Source organism: Melampsora larici-populina (assembly GCF_000204055.1).
Source record: "Melampsora larici-populina 98AG31 unplaced genomic scaffold MELLAscaffold_26, whole genome shotgun sequence".
NCBI lineage: Eukaryota > Fungi > Basidiomycota > Pucciniomycetes > Pucciniales > Melampsoraceae > Melampsora > Melampsora laricis-populina.
In genome coordinates, this window is record NW_006768790.1 from 206,099 (window position 1) to 220,012 (window position 13,914).

At 44.6% G+C, this 13,914-nt stretch overlaps 3 protein-coding genes across 3 annotated transcripts; 1 reads left to right on the top strand and 2 right to left on the bottom strand.

Moving 5' to 3' along the window:
* Positions 1-7,018: 7,018 nt before the first annotated feature.
* MELLADRAFT_64427 (uncharacterized protein) lies at positions 7,019-7,864 on the bottom strand (the record flags this gene model as incomplete). Its single annotated transcript, XM_007411739.1, has 3 exons — positions 7,019-7,023; positions 7,054-7,768; positions 7,838-7,864. The coding sequence occupies 3 exons, from the start codon at positions 7,862-7,864 to the stop codon at positions 7,019-7,021; spliced, it is 747 nt and encodes a 248-aa protein (XP_007411801.1).
* A 564-nt stretch (positions 7,865-8,428) lies between these two features.
* On the bottom strand, positions 8,429-11,147 carry MELLADRAFT_64428 (uncharacterized protein; the record flags this gene model as incomplete). The annotated part of the gene is made up of 9 exons (XM_007411738.1): positions 8,429-9,035; positions 9,099-9,259; positions 9,318-9,506; positions 9,567-9,680; positions 9,750-9,966; positions 10,033-10,123; positions 10,422-10,634; positions 10,696-10,859; positions 10,897-11,147. 9 exons carry the CDS (start codon positions 11,145-11,147, stop codon positions 8,429-8,431), a joined length of 2,007 nt encoding a protein of 668 aa, XP_007411800.1.
* A 242-nt stretch (positions 11,148-11,389) lies between these two features.
* Positions 11,390-12,880, top strand: MELLADRAFT_48953 (mitochondrial ADP, ATP carrier protein; the record flags this gene model as incomplete). The annotated part of the gene is made up of 3 exons (XM_007411614.1): positions 11,390-11,770; positions 11,837-12,171; positions 12,241-12,880. 3 exons carry the CDS (start codon positions 11,502-11,504, stop codon positions 12,588-12,590), a joined length of 954 nt encoding a protein of 317 aa, XP_007411676.1.
* Positions 12,881-13,914: the final 1,034 nt, after the last annotated feature.

The window sequence follows — 13,914 nt, forward strand, 5'->3', positions numbered from 1 at the left end:
CAAATTGGTTCGTTTTCCGTTACAAATTTGTCTGGTAAATACACATCAACTTTTGGGAGATACCGTCTATGTAGTATTCTTCATCTTAAACACATCTCATATGTATGGAGACCATAAGCCCTAAGCCAATCAAAGAAGTCGAGGATGTATCTCAAAACTCATCTTTGTTCAAGATATAAGCTTAATTAGCAAGAGGCTCATTATAATTGTAGTCTTTAAAACATATATATATACTATTAATTGTCATGTATTTACTATCTACTGTCATGTATTTACTATCAACTGATTCAACCCAATCATCTACTACCTCTCATCCATTCTCCACTTTTACCAGTAAGTTGTTCAGATCCAAACCATTGTCCAGCTTTCCCACTACCTGGACCTAAAGGTGGTGAAGAGAGGGATTGGCCTTCAGATAAACGTCCGTGTGATAGACGAGGGCTATGAAACCAAGTAGGTGATCGACACTGTTTCATGAACAAGAAAGTCAACTTCAACTCAAAATTCCCTACGGGACGGAGATCAGTAGACATTGTATTATAATTGAGCTTGAATTCTAACCTCATAAGACGAAGACGATTTGGTCGGTGCAGAAGGTCTGCGCGGTTTAATAATGATAGGCTCAGCAGGCAGTATAAGTGACAAAGCACTTTCTTCTGAGGATTCAGATTCCTGAGGCATGGTCAAAATAGGACGACTTCGTTGACCAAGGATAGCATCCCTGAACCGAACACCAGTATGCTCGCTTTGCAGTGCTTGAAGCGCTGCACTTTCCGTAAAGGCTTGATTTTGTTCATGGAGGCTACCGCCCAAACTATTGTGCGGCACCAACTCCATGGACGATTGATTTGTCTTACTCTGGGCTGCTTGTAAAGCCCTTAGCCGAGATGACAAGTGGTGAATGTGAAGGATGTGATGTGATAATGCCTGTGTAAGTTGATGTACAGATCTGTTGATCGTGTCCAAAAATGGCGGTCTACATGATACGCACAAGTCAGTAAAATCATCTCTCGAGCTCATGAGAGGAAATCAGCGTCTTACTGCATTTGACGACGCCCCGCCTTGAGACCGACAAGTCTTGAGCGCAGCGATTCCAGGGCTACAGAAACTTGACCCGTACCAAGCTTGATATCCTGGTTTGATGTAGCAAGATCAAGTTAGGCAAGCGCCGAGTCACAATAGCACAGTAAGATATTCTCACTTGGAATGACCGGCGCATACTTTTCTGACGCGCTAATTGGACTGGACTCAGTTGACGAGATCCCAACACCCTAAAATATCCAGGATCATTGTAAGCCCGAAGGATACGCTTTATCTCGTCGTGTTTCAATTCGGCTAAGCAGGAGGTGTGCATGAGTATCCAGCGGGGGGGTAATACGTAGACAATGAGGGACAGACCCTTGGATACCCCACTCTCCAGCGTACGAACAATCTGAAAACGGGAATCTAAGCGTGCGATTTCTATCTGAGCTTGCTCAGTCAGCGAGTTCACATGTCGAGACAATGTCGGAAGATCGGCCATTTGCCATTGTTTCAGCGTATGCTGGTCAGTCGTGGAATCATGTGGCCGCAGTGGTACTTTGCAGGCTTCGATGTAGCTTTGACAGGTATGGCAGACAGAGGCGAGCTTTTAGGTTATCAAGCAATCAGACGGCGTCAATGTGTTGGTGATTTTCTCAAAGATAGTACTCACTGATTGTAATGTCGAGGAAGAGATGTCAACAACTCGCAAAATGGCTTGCTCGATCCCGACCTCAATGGAGGGAAGGGTCTCAGGTTCTGAGCTAGCTATGATCTTTGGGACAAGGGCGTGATCTAATGATGTGATGGGGAGCGAAACTGTGGCTGGTTGAGTGGAAAACGGCAGCTTCGGGTCGTGTGGTGGCGGACCCTTTGTGCCGGACGGCGATGCAACCTTGGCTGGCGAAGCAAGTAGACTCGAGGGCCCACCCATAGTGCTTTTTTGCGTGACTGAGATTGAAGAGAAGTAGCATCAGATTTTCTTTGCTTAGTCCATCATTTATATGGTTGGGGTAAAGAGAAAATTGTGATCACCTGCTGATGGTCCCTCGTTCTCTTGCGATACTAGCTTCGGCAGATTTATACCGACAGGCCCGGCCAGCTTCGCATTAGCAAGTAGACTTTTACTATTGGCGCCGCCAGGTGAATTGAAAAAAGAAAGCTTTGGACCACATTGGCCTTGTTGATCGCGAAGACCTTTTGATTCTCCGGGTCTGCTTCCAGATAAATCTGGCTTTTGGGGCGTCCCAACACCAGCTGAGGACTCTAGTAAAGTTGGCAAGGACACCGATTGGTTGATGCGCGAAGAGCTGGCGGCGGACGTTACCGAAGGATCGGAAATACTGCGACTGAGGGAAGTCGATGGTACATGAAGAACAGACGTTGCCCCCGCCAAGGAAGGCGTCTTGGATCCGACCGGTGAAGTGCTATCAAGATGTGGGCTTCGATTTCCTGTCAATGCTGATACAAAAGGCGCGGAAGAGGTGGTGTTAGCAGACGTAACCGTCTCAGTCTGCACAAACTCACCATGTGTGTTCTGCAGCGATTGCTGCGACTGTGATGAGACCCGAGGTTGATTGGAAGGAGAATCCCGCAGAGGTGCTTTGGAAGCGGTCACAAAGGTAGGTGAATCACTTGGCTCCTGCCCGTGTGAATCAATCGAAATCTTACCTTTCGATGAAGGTTCGGGAGATAGCGCGGCCTTCTTTTTGTCCTCCAGTCCCGCTGACGCCATGGATGTCAGGATCTGTGAACCCGATGGAACAGGTCTTATAGGCCAACAAACAACGGTGTTAGCGTCTGAACTAACAGCATACTTTCGATATGACTTCAACATAGAATACGAACCCGCTTGGACCTACAGAAGTGACGTCTTTGGCATGATTTTCGGGTTGTTTGAGTTCTGGATCAGTAACAGAAGCTGAGCCAGTTGTCCCACCAGGTAGACATTTAGAGGTGGATTTACCGATCCATGATTTCTCAGAGCCTGTGGCTGAAGAATGTTCGGACCCAGAGTCAGATAGAGGAGGATCGACGCCACGAGAGGGGGTTATGGATGTAGATGGGACAGCATCAGCTCGGTTGGCTTCAAGGGATCGTGAGGAGCCCCGATGTTGAGAAAATGAAAGTTCATTTCCCGAGGGCGAATTAAATGTGTTGGAAGCCTTAAACGAAGACGAGCTCCCAGCAAAAGAATTCGAATTATGCTTTGTCGCATCCACATTTCGCTCAGTTGGCGCACCAAAAATGTTGCCTGTGTCACCTTTTGAAGGCGTAGAGAAACTCGTTTCACTATTTGAGAATTGTCCAAATCCTCGACTAGCTGAAGCCCCCAATCCTGGGGTCACAGCAGTTGCTTGGGGCGATTGTAGTGAGATCGAATTTGGGATAGATGGAAGTGAAAGGTCATTCCTCAAGGAAGAACCAACAGTGGCGAAAGCTTTAGACGAAGAGAGGGTGGCAGGAGGAGTACCCAAAATAGCATTCGTCGCAGAAGTCGCATTCCCCTTACCGGAATCAGTTTCACTTGGAAAGGTAGGTATTGGCCCACCAGAGATGTCGGCTGTCCTGCATTTTGAAGGCGTAGAGAAACTCGATCCGCTGTTAGAGAATTGGCCAACTGCTTGACTACCTGAAGCCCCCAGCCCTTGAGTTTCAGCTGAGGCTTGGGGCGATTGGGGTGAGGTCGGATTTGGAGTAGATGGAAGTGAAAGTTCATTCTTCAAAGACGAACCAACAGTGGGGAAAACATTAGACGAGCTCCCAGGAGGGGTACTCATGGCATTCGTCGTAGAAGCCCGGTCTCCTTCATTGGAAGCAATTACACTCGGTGAGGTCGGTGATGGCCTACCAAAAATGTTGACTGTCTCACCTTTCGAAGGGGTAGAAAAACTTGATCCACTATTAGAGAATTGTCCAAATCCTCGACTAGCTGAAAGCCCCAATCCCGGGGTCACAGCGGGGGCTTGGGGTGATTGTGATGAGGCCGCATTTGGAATGGATGGAACTGAAAGCTCATTCCTCAAGGGCGACCCGAAAGTGGTAAGAACTTTAGACGGAGATGAGCTCGCAGGAGGAGTACCCTTAATAGTACTCGTCGCAGAAGCTGCAGTTCCTTTATTGGAAGCAATTTCACTCGGTGAGGCAGGTGTTGAACCATTAAAAATGTCGGCCGTGTCACCTTTTGATGGCGTAGAGAAAGTTGATCCACTTTTGGAGAATTGACCAAATCCTCGACTAACTGAAGCCCCCAATTTGGGTGTCTCGGCTGTATTTTGAGGTGAGCGTGGCGAGGCTTGAAGCGGAGTAGTTGGAAGCGAAATTTCATTTCTCAAGGGTGAACCAACAGTGGCGGAAACTTTGGGCGAAGACGAGCTCTCGGGAACTGTATTGTGATCATCATTTGTCGCAGCCGGATTTACCTCATCGGAAGCATTTTCATTCGGTAAGGTAGATGTTGATTCACCAAAAATGGCGCCTGCTTTCCCTTTTGAAGGCGTAGAGAAACTCGATTCACTATTAGAGAATTGTTCAAACCCTCGACCAGTTGAAGACCGCAATTCTTGAGTCTCGGCCGTAGTTTGGGGCGATCGCGGGGAGGCCGGAGGGGGAGTAGATGGAATTGAAAGTTCATTCCTCAAGGGCGAACCAAAAGTGGCGAGAACCTTAGACGACGCGGGGGTTGCAGAAAGTGAAGTCTGACCATCATTTGTCGCAAGCGCATCCCCCTCATCGGAAGTCACTTCGCCCGAGGAAGTAGGTTCTGCCCCACCAGAGATGTCACCGGTCTCAACATTCGAAGTTTTAGAGATACTCGGACCAATTTCGACGACTTGTGCAACTCCCTGGACAGCGGGAGCCTCCGATTCTTCGGTCTCGTCAGCTATGGTTTGGGACGTTTGCAAGCGTTCGGATGATGTAGGGATGCTCGAGCCACCAACTTGTAAAGCAGAAAGGGATATGGTGGTAGACGCATCAGGACTGCTAGGTGTAGGTACATCAGAAGCGACATTCTGCTCAGGAGAAGCACTGGTACTCGAGGTGCTGGATTCTGGCTCCCCTTGCTCGGAACCTGAATCCGCGATTTCCTCAGTAATGACTGTTGTTTGCACAGATGAACCCAAGGGAGCGGAGTTACCGAATTGTAACCCAGATAGAGAAATTTCTGTAGGCTCATCAGGACTAGTAGATGCAAGCTCCTGGGCGAAACCATCCTCGGGAGCAATAGTCTCAGATGAAGGAATGACGGGGGACGTAGGCGTTATGTCAGTCTCTGTAACTTCGGCTTGTGTTTGCGGTGGCGATGTCAAAGAGCCACGAAGCTGAGTGAATGACACAGTGTTTCCTGGCGCAGACACTGCTGCAAAAGAAAGTGGACCATTCGAAGTCGAGTTTCCGGAAAAACTGCCAATAGGGGTTGCACAGGATGGTCGTTGTGGGGTTGAACTATTGTTGTCGCTAGCTCCCCAGAGGGCAGGAGTAACTGCATTCTCCCTGGGAATATTCGTGGTACTTGATGGAGTGGAAGTTGAAGCTTCAAAGATATTGCTAACACCAGCAGACGAATCAGTAAGACCGCCTGCACCTAGTTGAAGAGACGAAGAGGCGTTGTTGAATTGTGCAAATCCGCCAGTACTTTTTGAGCCTAAAGTGCTTGCTCCAGCAGTTTCTTGCAACGTTGTAGTTGAACCTGGATTAGCAAATGCAGCGAAGCCGACTGGAGTGGTAGATGAAAAACTGGAAAAGGATGTACTAGCTGGTGCAATAGTACTTGTAGAGCCAGGCTGTGTGGCCTGTCCGCTGCCGAAGACAGATGTGTTGGCTGATTGTCCAAAGGCCGATGAACCAAAGCCAGATTGACCAAAACCGGGTTGACCACTGGAAAAGGGTGTACTGGCTGCTAGGGGAGTACTGGTAGAAGCAGGCTGTCCAAAACTGGTCTGCGGGGTACCGAAGGCCGATGTGCTAGCTGATAGAGGTTTGGTGCCAAATGCCGAAGGTCCAAAAGACGTTTGACCGAAAGCGGTTTGACTACTAGAAAAGGGTGTACCGGTTGGTGCAACAGTACTTTTAGGCGCCGGTGGTCCAAAAGTGGCATGTCCGGTTCCGAAGACAGATGTGCTAGCTGATTGAGATTGGGTACCAAACGTAGACTGTCCAAATGCCGATTGACCAAAGGCTGATTGTTGGCCAAAAACTGTTTGACCAAAAGCCGCGGTACCTTGAGATGGTTGACCAAAGGCCGAAACTGGCGTAGCCTGTCCCGAGGAAAATGCAGAGCTTGTCGAGGCTACAGGACCGAAAGCAGTTGTCTGTTGTTGAGGAGCTGAGTTACGTTCAGGCGGATTGTTGGATGGACTTTTTGTCTGATCAGCGGGTGGTGAGTCAATTCCAGAATCCATTGACAAAACCTCCTGGTCCATCGCAGGAGCAACCCAAACTGGAGGATCGCCTTGTCCTTCAGGCGCGCTTAGTTGGGTACTCCATAGACTAAGAACACCATCGGTTGTGTAAGACCAAATTATCGAACATGTGGGTGTTGAAAAGGTAGCAGCCACCCCAAGAGGTGAAGCAGGTTCGCAAGACTCTTCCGAAGAAGGGATCTCCAAACGATGATCTTCGCTTAAAATCAATAGTGATGGTTCCGATGCATCTTCGAAACCAATGATACCCAACTCAGTGCTATTTGATAAAGAGACGATAATCAGATATCGCCAAGTTGCAGGAGAACAACTAGGTAATCTTGTCATTAATCGATTGGGACTTGTTTCTAGTACTCCTTGCGCAGGTGTAGGATCTGGACATAATCGAAATGAATAATCGATTGGCGCCGTCTGTTTCTTGACATGGAGGGCAAAAGTCTCGGTGGCTAACTCGTCAAAACCTTCTTTGGCGACTTGTTCGCAGAAAGTGATGATATAATCCTTCTGATCGATCCATTTGATATGAAGTACTGCATTTTCCCACAATGAGATACATCATGGTTCATGAGCTAAGATCATCCTAGAAATTTTTCAAATAGTGTTCACTCACCCTCCATACCTTCCGCCTGTGCTGGAGCTTCGATCACTCCCTTGGATTGCCCATCATGTGTGAAATATTCGAGTTTTCCGTCTTTGTAGCCCACAATTAGTCGTTTGCCCATAGGACTCCATTCAGCGGCAGTAATTGATTGAGCTTCCCAATGAACCTTTTGAACATCGTATAAATCAAGTACTCTGATAGTTGAATCGGCGTAGACCACAGCTATCAATCCCGAAAAACTTCCACCAGGTGCCGGGTTAGGAATCAAAGCTTGAACTGGAATATTCGAATGAGCAGTTAACTTTCGTAATGGAGTGATGTTGGTCTTGCTTATAAGATTTTGTAATGAGAAAATTGATAAAGTCCCATCAGAAGTAGCAGCCACAATCAAACGATCGGAAGCAGCGAACGCCAAGTGAGTCAGAAACACTGAATTCGGGTCACAAAAAGTTGAGATCGGTATCGTAACATGGGCGTCTTGTGAGGTGATCCAAGTATTGACATGTGGTTCTGCATTTTTTAAACTTTGTGAAAGTTTTTCAACGCGAGTGAGTATAAATGCAGGACCAGATTGATCATTTTCGAAAGATTGAATAGCTATAATCGCCCATCCGAATTGATTCGAAATGGCAAATAGACAAGATCGAATGTTCGACTGAGGTATGAAAGGTGTGGATAGTCGAAGATGTGCTCCAACGTTGAAGGGTTTGACTAATAAAGTGTCCTAAGACCAATCAATCAAGTGAATATGAATTTTTATTTCTTCATAAGTGAATTTGATCAATGTGCTAACCTGAACGTCCTTCTCAAGCAAGTCCATCATGTTCTGGTCATCAAGTTTTACAATTCTAGTGGACGGTCAAAGGGGTGAATTGCTGATCGACAATTGCAAGTTGGTTTTAACTTTTTAGCATTCATTCATCCTTGAAACTGTACCGTGTCTGATTCAACACCCGACCTTTGAAGAGGCACCGGATCTTGGGCCGGTACATAACACCGTCGATGTGCAAGTGCCATTCCAAAAATCCTCAATCTCAATCTCAAGAGCACTTGTAGGATTCTCATGTTTCAATTTTGAATTAAATGATTTCAATGTCATCAAATAGCACACATACACGTGAAGTCAAGTTATGATTATCCATCAGCAATCTTGAATGACCTCCTAACAAGCACCTCCCAAGGTATTCAATCATAGGGAACACGTAAATACATAAGACATAAAGCAAGTGGTGATCAATACCGCTTAAGATTGCATTATGTACTACATTCAAACACATTGATTTTCATGTGATTCAAGAAACATGAAAAACAACTTGCCAGTAAGCAGTAAGAAACCAATGATGAGTTTTGTTTTGTTACATATCCATTCAAACACACATCCACTTTAATCAGCTTCAATATCATCTTGAGTAGGTCGATCCAAGACAGCTCTTTTCTGTAATCTAACCTTGGATTGTAATCTGAGATGTGAAACTAATGGAGCTTTAGAAGATTCCGATGAGTTTTCTAAAAACCTTTCAATTTGTGATCTATCAGATGGACCAAAACTTAAACCTGTTCTACATTCTTCAATCCAAGAAGAATTCGCTTCAAGTTTTTCTACTAACACTCGGATTTGACTGGCTAAATTACGATTGGATGCTGTTTTTCCAAATCGTCTTAGCGTCACTATGGCTGGTAAAGCTAGTTCTGGGAATGCAATCGATTTGGATTGACAAGTGTAGTATTCGAGTAAAAGGAAAATCGTTTCGTTGGCTACTGTGTCGGCATAAGCTCGGGTATGTTCGTATTGTTTTGGGCATCGAACAAGGTACTCGAGATCAAGTGGCTTCAGGTTGCTTGGTTTGGGTCGACGTTGGAAGAGTGCAGAGTCTACTGTGTCAAAGAGGAATGGTGCTAGCGGAATAAAAGTACCGGTTCGTTGCATGATCCGTAGAAGTAGACGAGCACAATGTAATCGCAATGGGAAATATCGCGAAGTTGGAATCAATCTGGCAACAGGCATTTCGGTAAGTCAACAACTAAAAAAAACTTCCAAGACAACTAAATCTTACTTCATGACACCTGTGGTGATCTGGACCAAAGGGTATATCAAAGGTTGAAGTGGTGAGGGTGTCTTGCTAGAGTTAGCTGTGTCGCATGCGGTCGAAAGAACAAGAGACCAAAAGTCTAGACTATGGATGTATTGCCAGTTGTATACGGCTTGGAATCCCTCCTAAAACAGACGGTGCTTCAGTCAAAGTAAGCAAATAATTCACGAGCTTATAACTTACCTTTGTCTTGATCTTCATGCTGTTCCTCAGATGAATTGCCAGTTGGCGAATATAACTAAAGATGATTGGATATGCCGCTTCTTGATTGAGGAGAAACAGTTCCGATGCAGAGTTCTTCATAAGATTGATGGCTGGTAAAGTGAATGTGGCGGTATGTTTTGAAGCGCGGATCAGATTGGTATACACGCCCTGAACCGCACTACGAGTCAGCGAGGGATACAATCACTTGATGATAAAACATAAGCTCACCTTCATCAGAGATTCTTTGGTTGTATCGGCTGATGCGACAGCCAATCTACGCAGGGCCAGGAAAGACGCCATTCGAATCTGATCATCGGCAGTTGACCACAATTCTAACAAGGCCTAAAAATCAATGTGACATCAGGATAAGCATGTAAAATGGAGTCGATCAATGTGGTGTATTTAACATACCTTGGTCCAGTTTTGAACGATCTTGCGATTGTTAATGATCCATGGGGTCAGTTTAGCACTCTCTCGGACCGCCTGCTGTATCATGCTTTCATTTTCATCACCCTTGCCTTCACTAGATCTCGAAGGCAATTGTGAGATGAGCTCGAGTAAAGAGGAGAAATATGACTTCAAGATCCGTTGCACACTAGCATGCATCTTGCTGTTTGAAGCCACTTTGCTGTAGCGATGATCAAAGCGTCAATATCATGATCATGCCTAAATCACAAGGGACAAGACCACCCACAATTTGCCATTGGGCAACTCCTTGGCCGGTACCGTCAAATTCATGAACACGGGGATGTATCGGAAAGTAGTCGAAACCAAAGAATTGAATACTATGTTGCACATCACAAGCGACATCAGTACATGTATGAATGCACAAGATGAACGTAAGGCGCACATGTAGAGGATTCGATGCTGAAGGGAAGTTGGAGTTCTCCGTCTGTTTGTTTTGCGCTGAATGCTGCAGACCTGAATGCCAGCAACAGTTTCCGCAAAGCACGTATTGATTTGGTCTGATCAAGTTTCAGAAAATCACTAACGTCAGTCTTGTTATTACTGAGAGACTAGATTGCAAAACAGAGTTCATACTGACTTCAATGATTGACTTCTGCCAGCTTCGAAGAAGCTCACGGGTAAGCACAGTCGCAACATGAGCCTCTGCTTTGTTGTCTTCGTCGTCATCTGATAGGTCTTCATCATCAGATTCATTTTCTTCCGCATCATCTGCATCCATCTTGTCTGCATCAAAGTTGAGCAGTTCACGATCATTCTCTTCTAAATATTTGTAGAACTCTGGGTCTTTTTCCTTCAAGGCCTTAAGGTCCATTCCAGTGCTCAAGGAACCTATTGAATTGTGAGATGTGGTCAGGCAGGAAATGTACGGTCGAATTTGGCTTAAATTTACCTTCCGCACTAGCTAAAGATTTCAAGTCGTCATCATCGCTTGAGAAACCGTCTTCGTTTTCACTTTCACCGCCATCAGCTAATCCTTCTGCGTTAAGTAAGGCATCCAAAGACATATCGAGTCTGAAATCCATGGCAGTTAAATGAGATAATGTAAGCAGGAGGCTTCGAATATGCTAGCTAGCGAGTGACAAAAGCACACCTGGGCCGAGTTGAAATGGGATCCTCGTCATCATCGTCGTCGTTTCCACCTTCAGCATCATCATCATCGCTTCCGGCAGGTTTTGTAGTTGATTTAGGACCATGACCACGACCTGATTTCATAGACCGAGCCTGTTTACGACCTTCTATCTCTTGCTTTTTGGCTTGTTGTTTACGACGAGCTTTAAGGGTATGATCTAAATGATTCTTGGTGAACTTCTTGGTTCTTTTGGCTACTTTTTTACCTCCCATGGTTCGGTTTGAAGTGCTGAGCTTGTTCTTCTGGTTTGAGAAATCAAATGTTCGAATCCAAAAAAAAATCACATGTGAAAGATTAACCACTGATCTCATTCAATACTAGCATATTAGTCTTCTACTACATACCTGTCGGATAGTAATAGTACAAGTACCGTGCTTGCTCATGTAACTCGGCTCGGATCAGCCTCGAGTCAGGACTCAGAGTGGTGCTTCTGTTGTTGGAGAGACTGAGGAAGGGAACTACTATGAGGATGAACAGCAAATGAAGGATGAATCAACCAACTCACTAATCACTCAGACTATTTAACTCAGTACCAACCATCAAGCATCAAATTGGTTTTTGAATGAATGGCAACAAATCAAAAACCCTCCAAACAGACATCAAATTCAGATCTTATAATCTTACTTAAATCAGGATTAGCCGGTGGAATTGCAGGATGTGTTGCTAAGACTATCGTTTCTCCTTTAGATCGAGTCAAGATTTTATTTCAAACTGCACATCCACAATTCTCTCATCATTCAGGTTCGATTACTGGTGTGTTTGGTGCGATTCGTCAGATTTATTCATCAGTTGGGTTCTTGGGTTTGGTTCAAGGTCATAGTGCAACACTCTTACGGTGAGTTATCGACACTTTTGATGTAGGTTAGAGAAAGAAGACTGATGTGACGAATTTTTATATTAGGATCTTCCCATATGCAGCTATCAAATTCATGGCATATGATAGTTTTCACAATCTTTTAATTCCGGTTCATTTACGAGATCGACCACCTTCATCACGTCTTTTCATGGCTGGAGCACTCAGTGGGATCACAGCTGTCTTTTTTACATATCCTTTGGATTTGTTGAGAGTTCGATTAGCATTTGAAACTAAACAAGGTTCATCAAGGGTTAAAATATTGGATACCATTCGCGATATTTATACCGAACCTGCTAAAGTTGGACATTCGGCATCTAATCGATTATTCAATAATGTACCCTTCACCAAGTTCTATCGAGGGTTCACTCCCACACTCTCGGGTCAGTCTCAATCTTTCATTCTGCTTTGATCCTTCACTTATTCTACAATGTTCAATATGTCTATCACAGGAATGATTCCATACGCAGGCACCTCTTTTCTAGTATGGGGTACACTTCAATCCAAACTCTTACCAAACCAAAGATCGTCCAATACGATCCTCAACCTATTATGTGGTTCAGTAGCTGGTTTGATCTCTCAAACCGCTTCATATCCTTTCGAGATCGTCAGAAGAAAGATGCAAATCGGTGGTCTAGGTTTATCTCCAGTCATGAACATGTCACAAGTTGCTCGTCAAATTTTCCTCACTGATGGATTTAAGGGATTCTTTGTTGGTTTAAGTATCGGTTATCTTAAAGTCATCCCAATGACAGCTATCAGTTTTGTAACTTGGTCTACTCTCAAGATTCGTTTTGAATAAATCTCGTGTTTTTTTCTGGTTTTGCTGGCTGGTGTTCTGTATCCTACCTCCTTTCTTCTCGTCGTCTCATTTTTTTTCTTGTAGTTAAACTCGCATTTTTTCATCGTTGTGGTCAAGGCTGGTTTGTATGACCTTCAAACGTTGTATTACAAGATTGTGTGTGATAGGTACCGTTGTTCCCTAACAGACATTCTAAAGTTGATCAGCAAAGTATTGGCGACTAATCAGTGAAAGTACGGATCTGTGGATCCTTGTAAAGAATGTAGACTTGATTGATCGTTTTGTATTTGATGATTCCTTGGTTCAGCCACGGTAATAGGAAGACAAGTCAGAAGGTTGGCGGGTAGATATAATTTAAGACGACGTAAATATCATGGAATTTGGGTGTGCGTCTGTTTGCGTTGTGGCGAATGTCCCAAGGCGATGATGATGACGAGGTGACGGTGGTCAGAAACCTACACCCGATGCACATCTAGTGAGCACTTCTCTGGATGATCAATCGCCGAAAGACTGCATATGGTACTGCTACAATGATGGCGCCTAACGTCGGGAAGATCACACGTCATTGAAATCAGCTTGTAGCTTCAGATCTGAACTTCAAAGTCAACCAATGTCTTTGAGCTTTTTGTTGCTTTATTTTCAGCTTTGTTTTTCAAGGGTTTCTCTTTCAACTCTTTTGACTTCGGGGGGTTTCATCATCATCATCTTTCTTGCACTACTTTTTATTTATACTCATCTGTTGATTCCATCAATCTGTGAATTATTTCAAAATACTGCGACTTGAGTTTGCGGTTTTTTACTTTCTCTGGTCAATTGTTCCTCTTGTTATCAATTCTCTAAATTATCTTTGACTCGACGTTCAATATCAATGATCAAAATGCCTTCATAATCTTTCAGTGTTCTCTGCATTGTAGCTTTCTTTCATCTCACATTTATTGGGTTCTGACTCATTGGGTTCCTTAGCTTTTTGTCTTTATTTTTTTCGCTTTCCTTCGTCTTACTTGTAACTTATCACTTGTTTTGACCGTAACGTGAAACTCTTATTTCTCTGTAGCATAATTGTTGACTGTGTCATTGAACTCCATGGTATAAAAATATTCAAAGTAACGATATCCTGTTGATATCAAACAGGCGGTCCAAGTTTCCCCGCAAAGCAGAAGGAAATTGGGGCTGCAACATAAATTTTTGGTAAGCTTTGCAAGATCGACATCATTTACCACGTAATATCACAGTCGTCACGTCCTGTCACGTCGGATGTTTGAGAATGTTTGGATCGGAGATATGTCCATGGCGGACGCCGATGATACTATCTGAGACCGCAAGT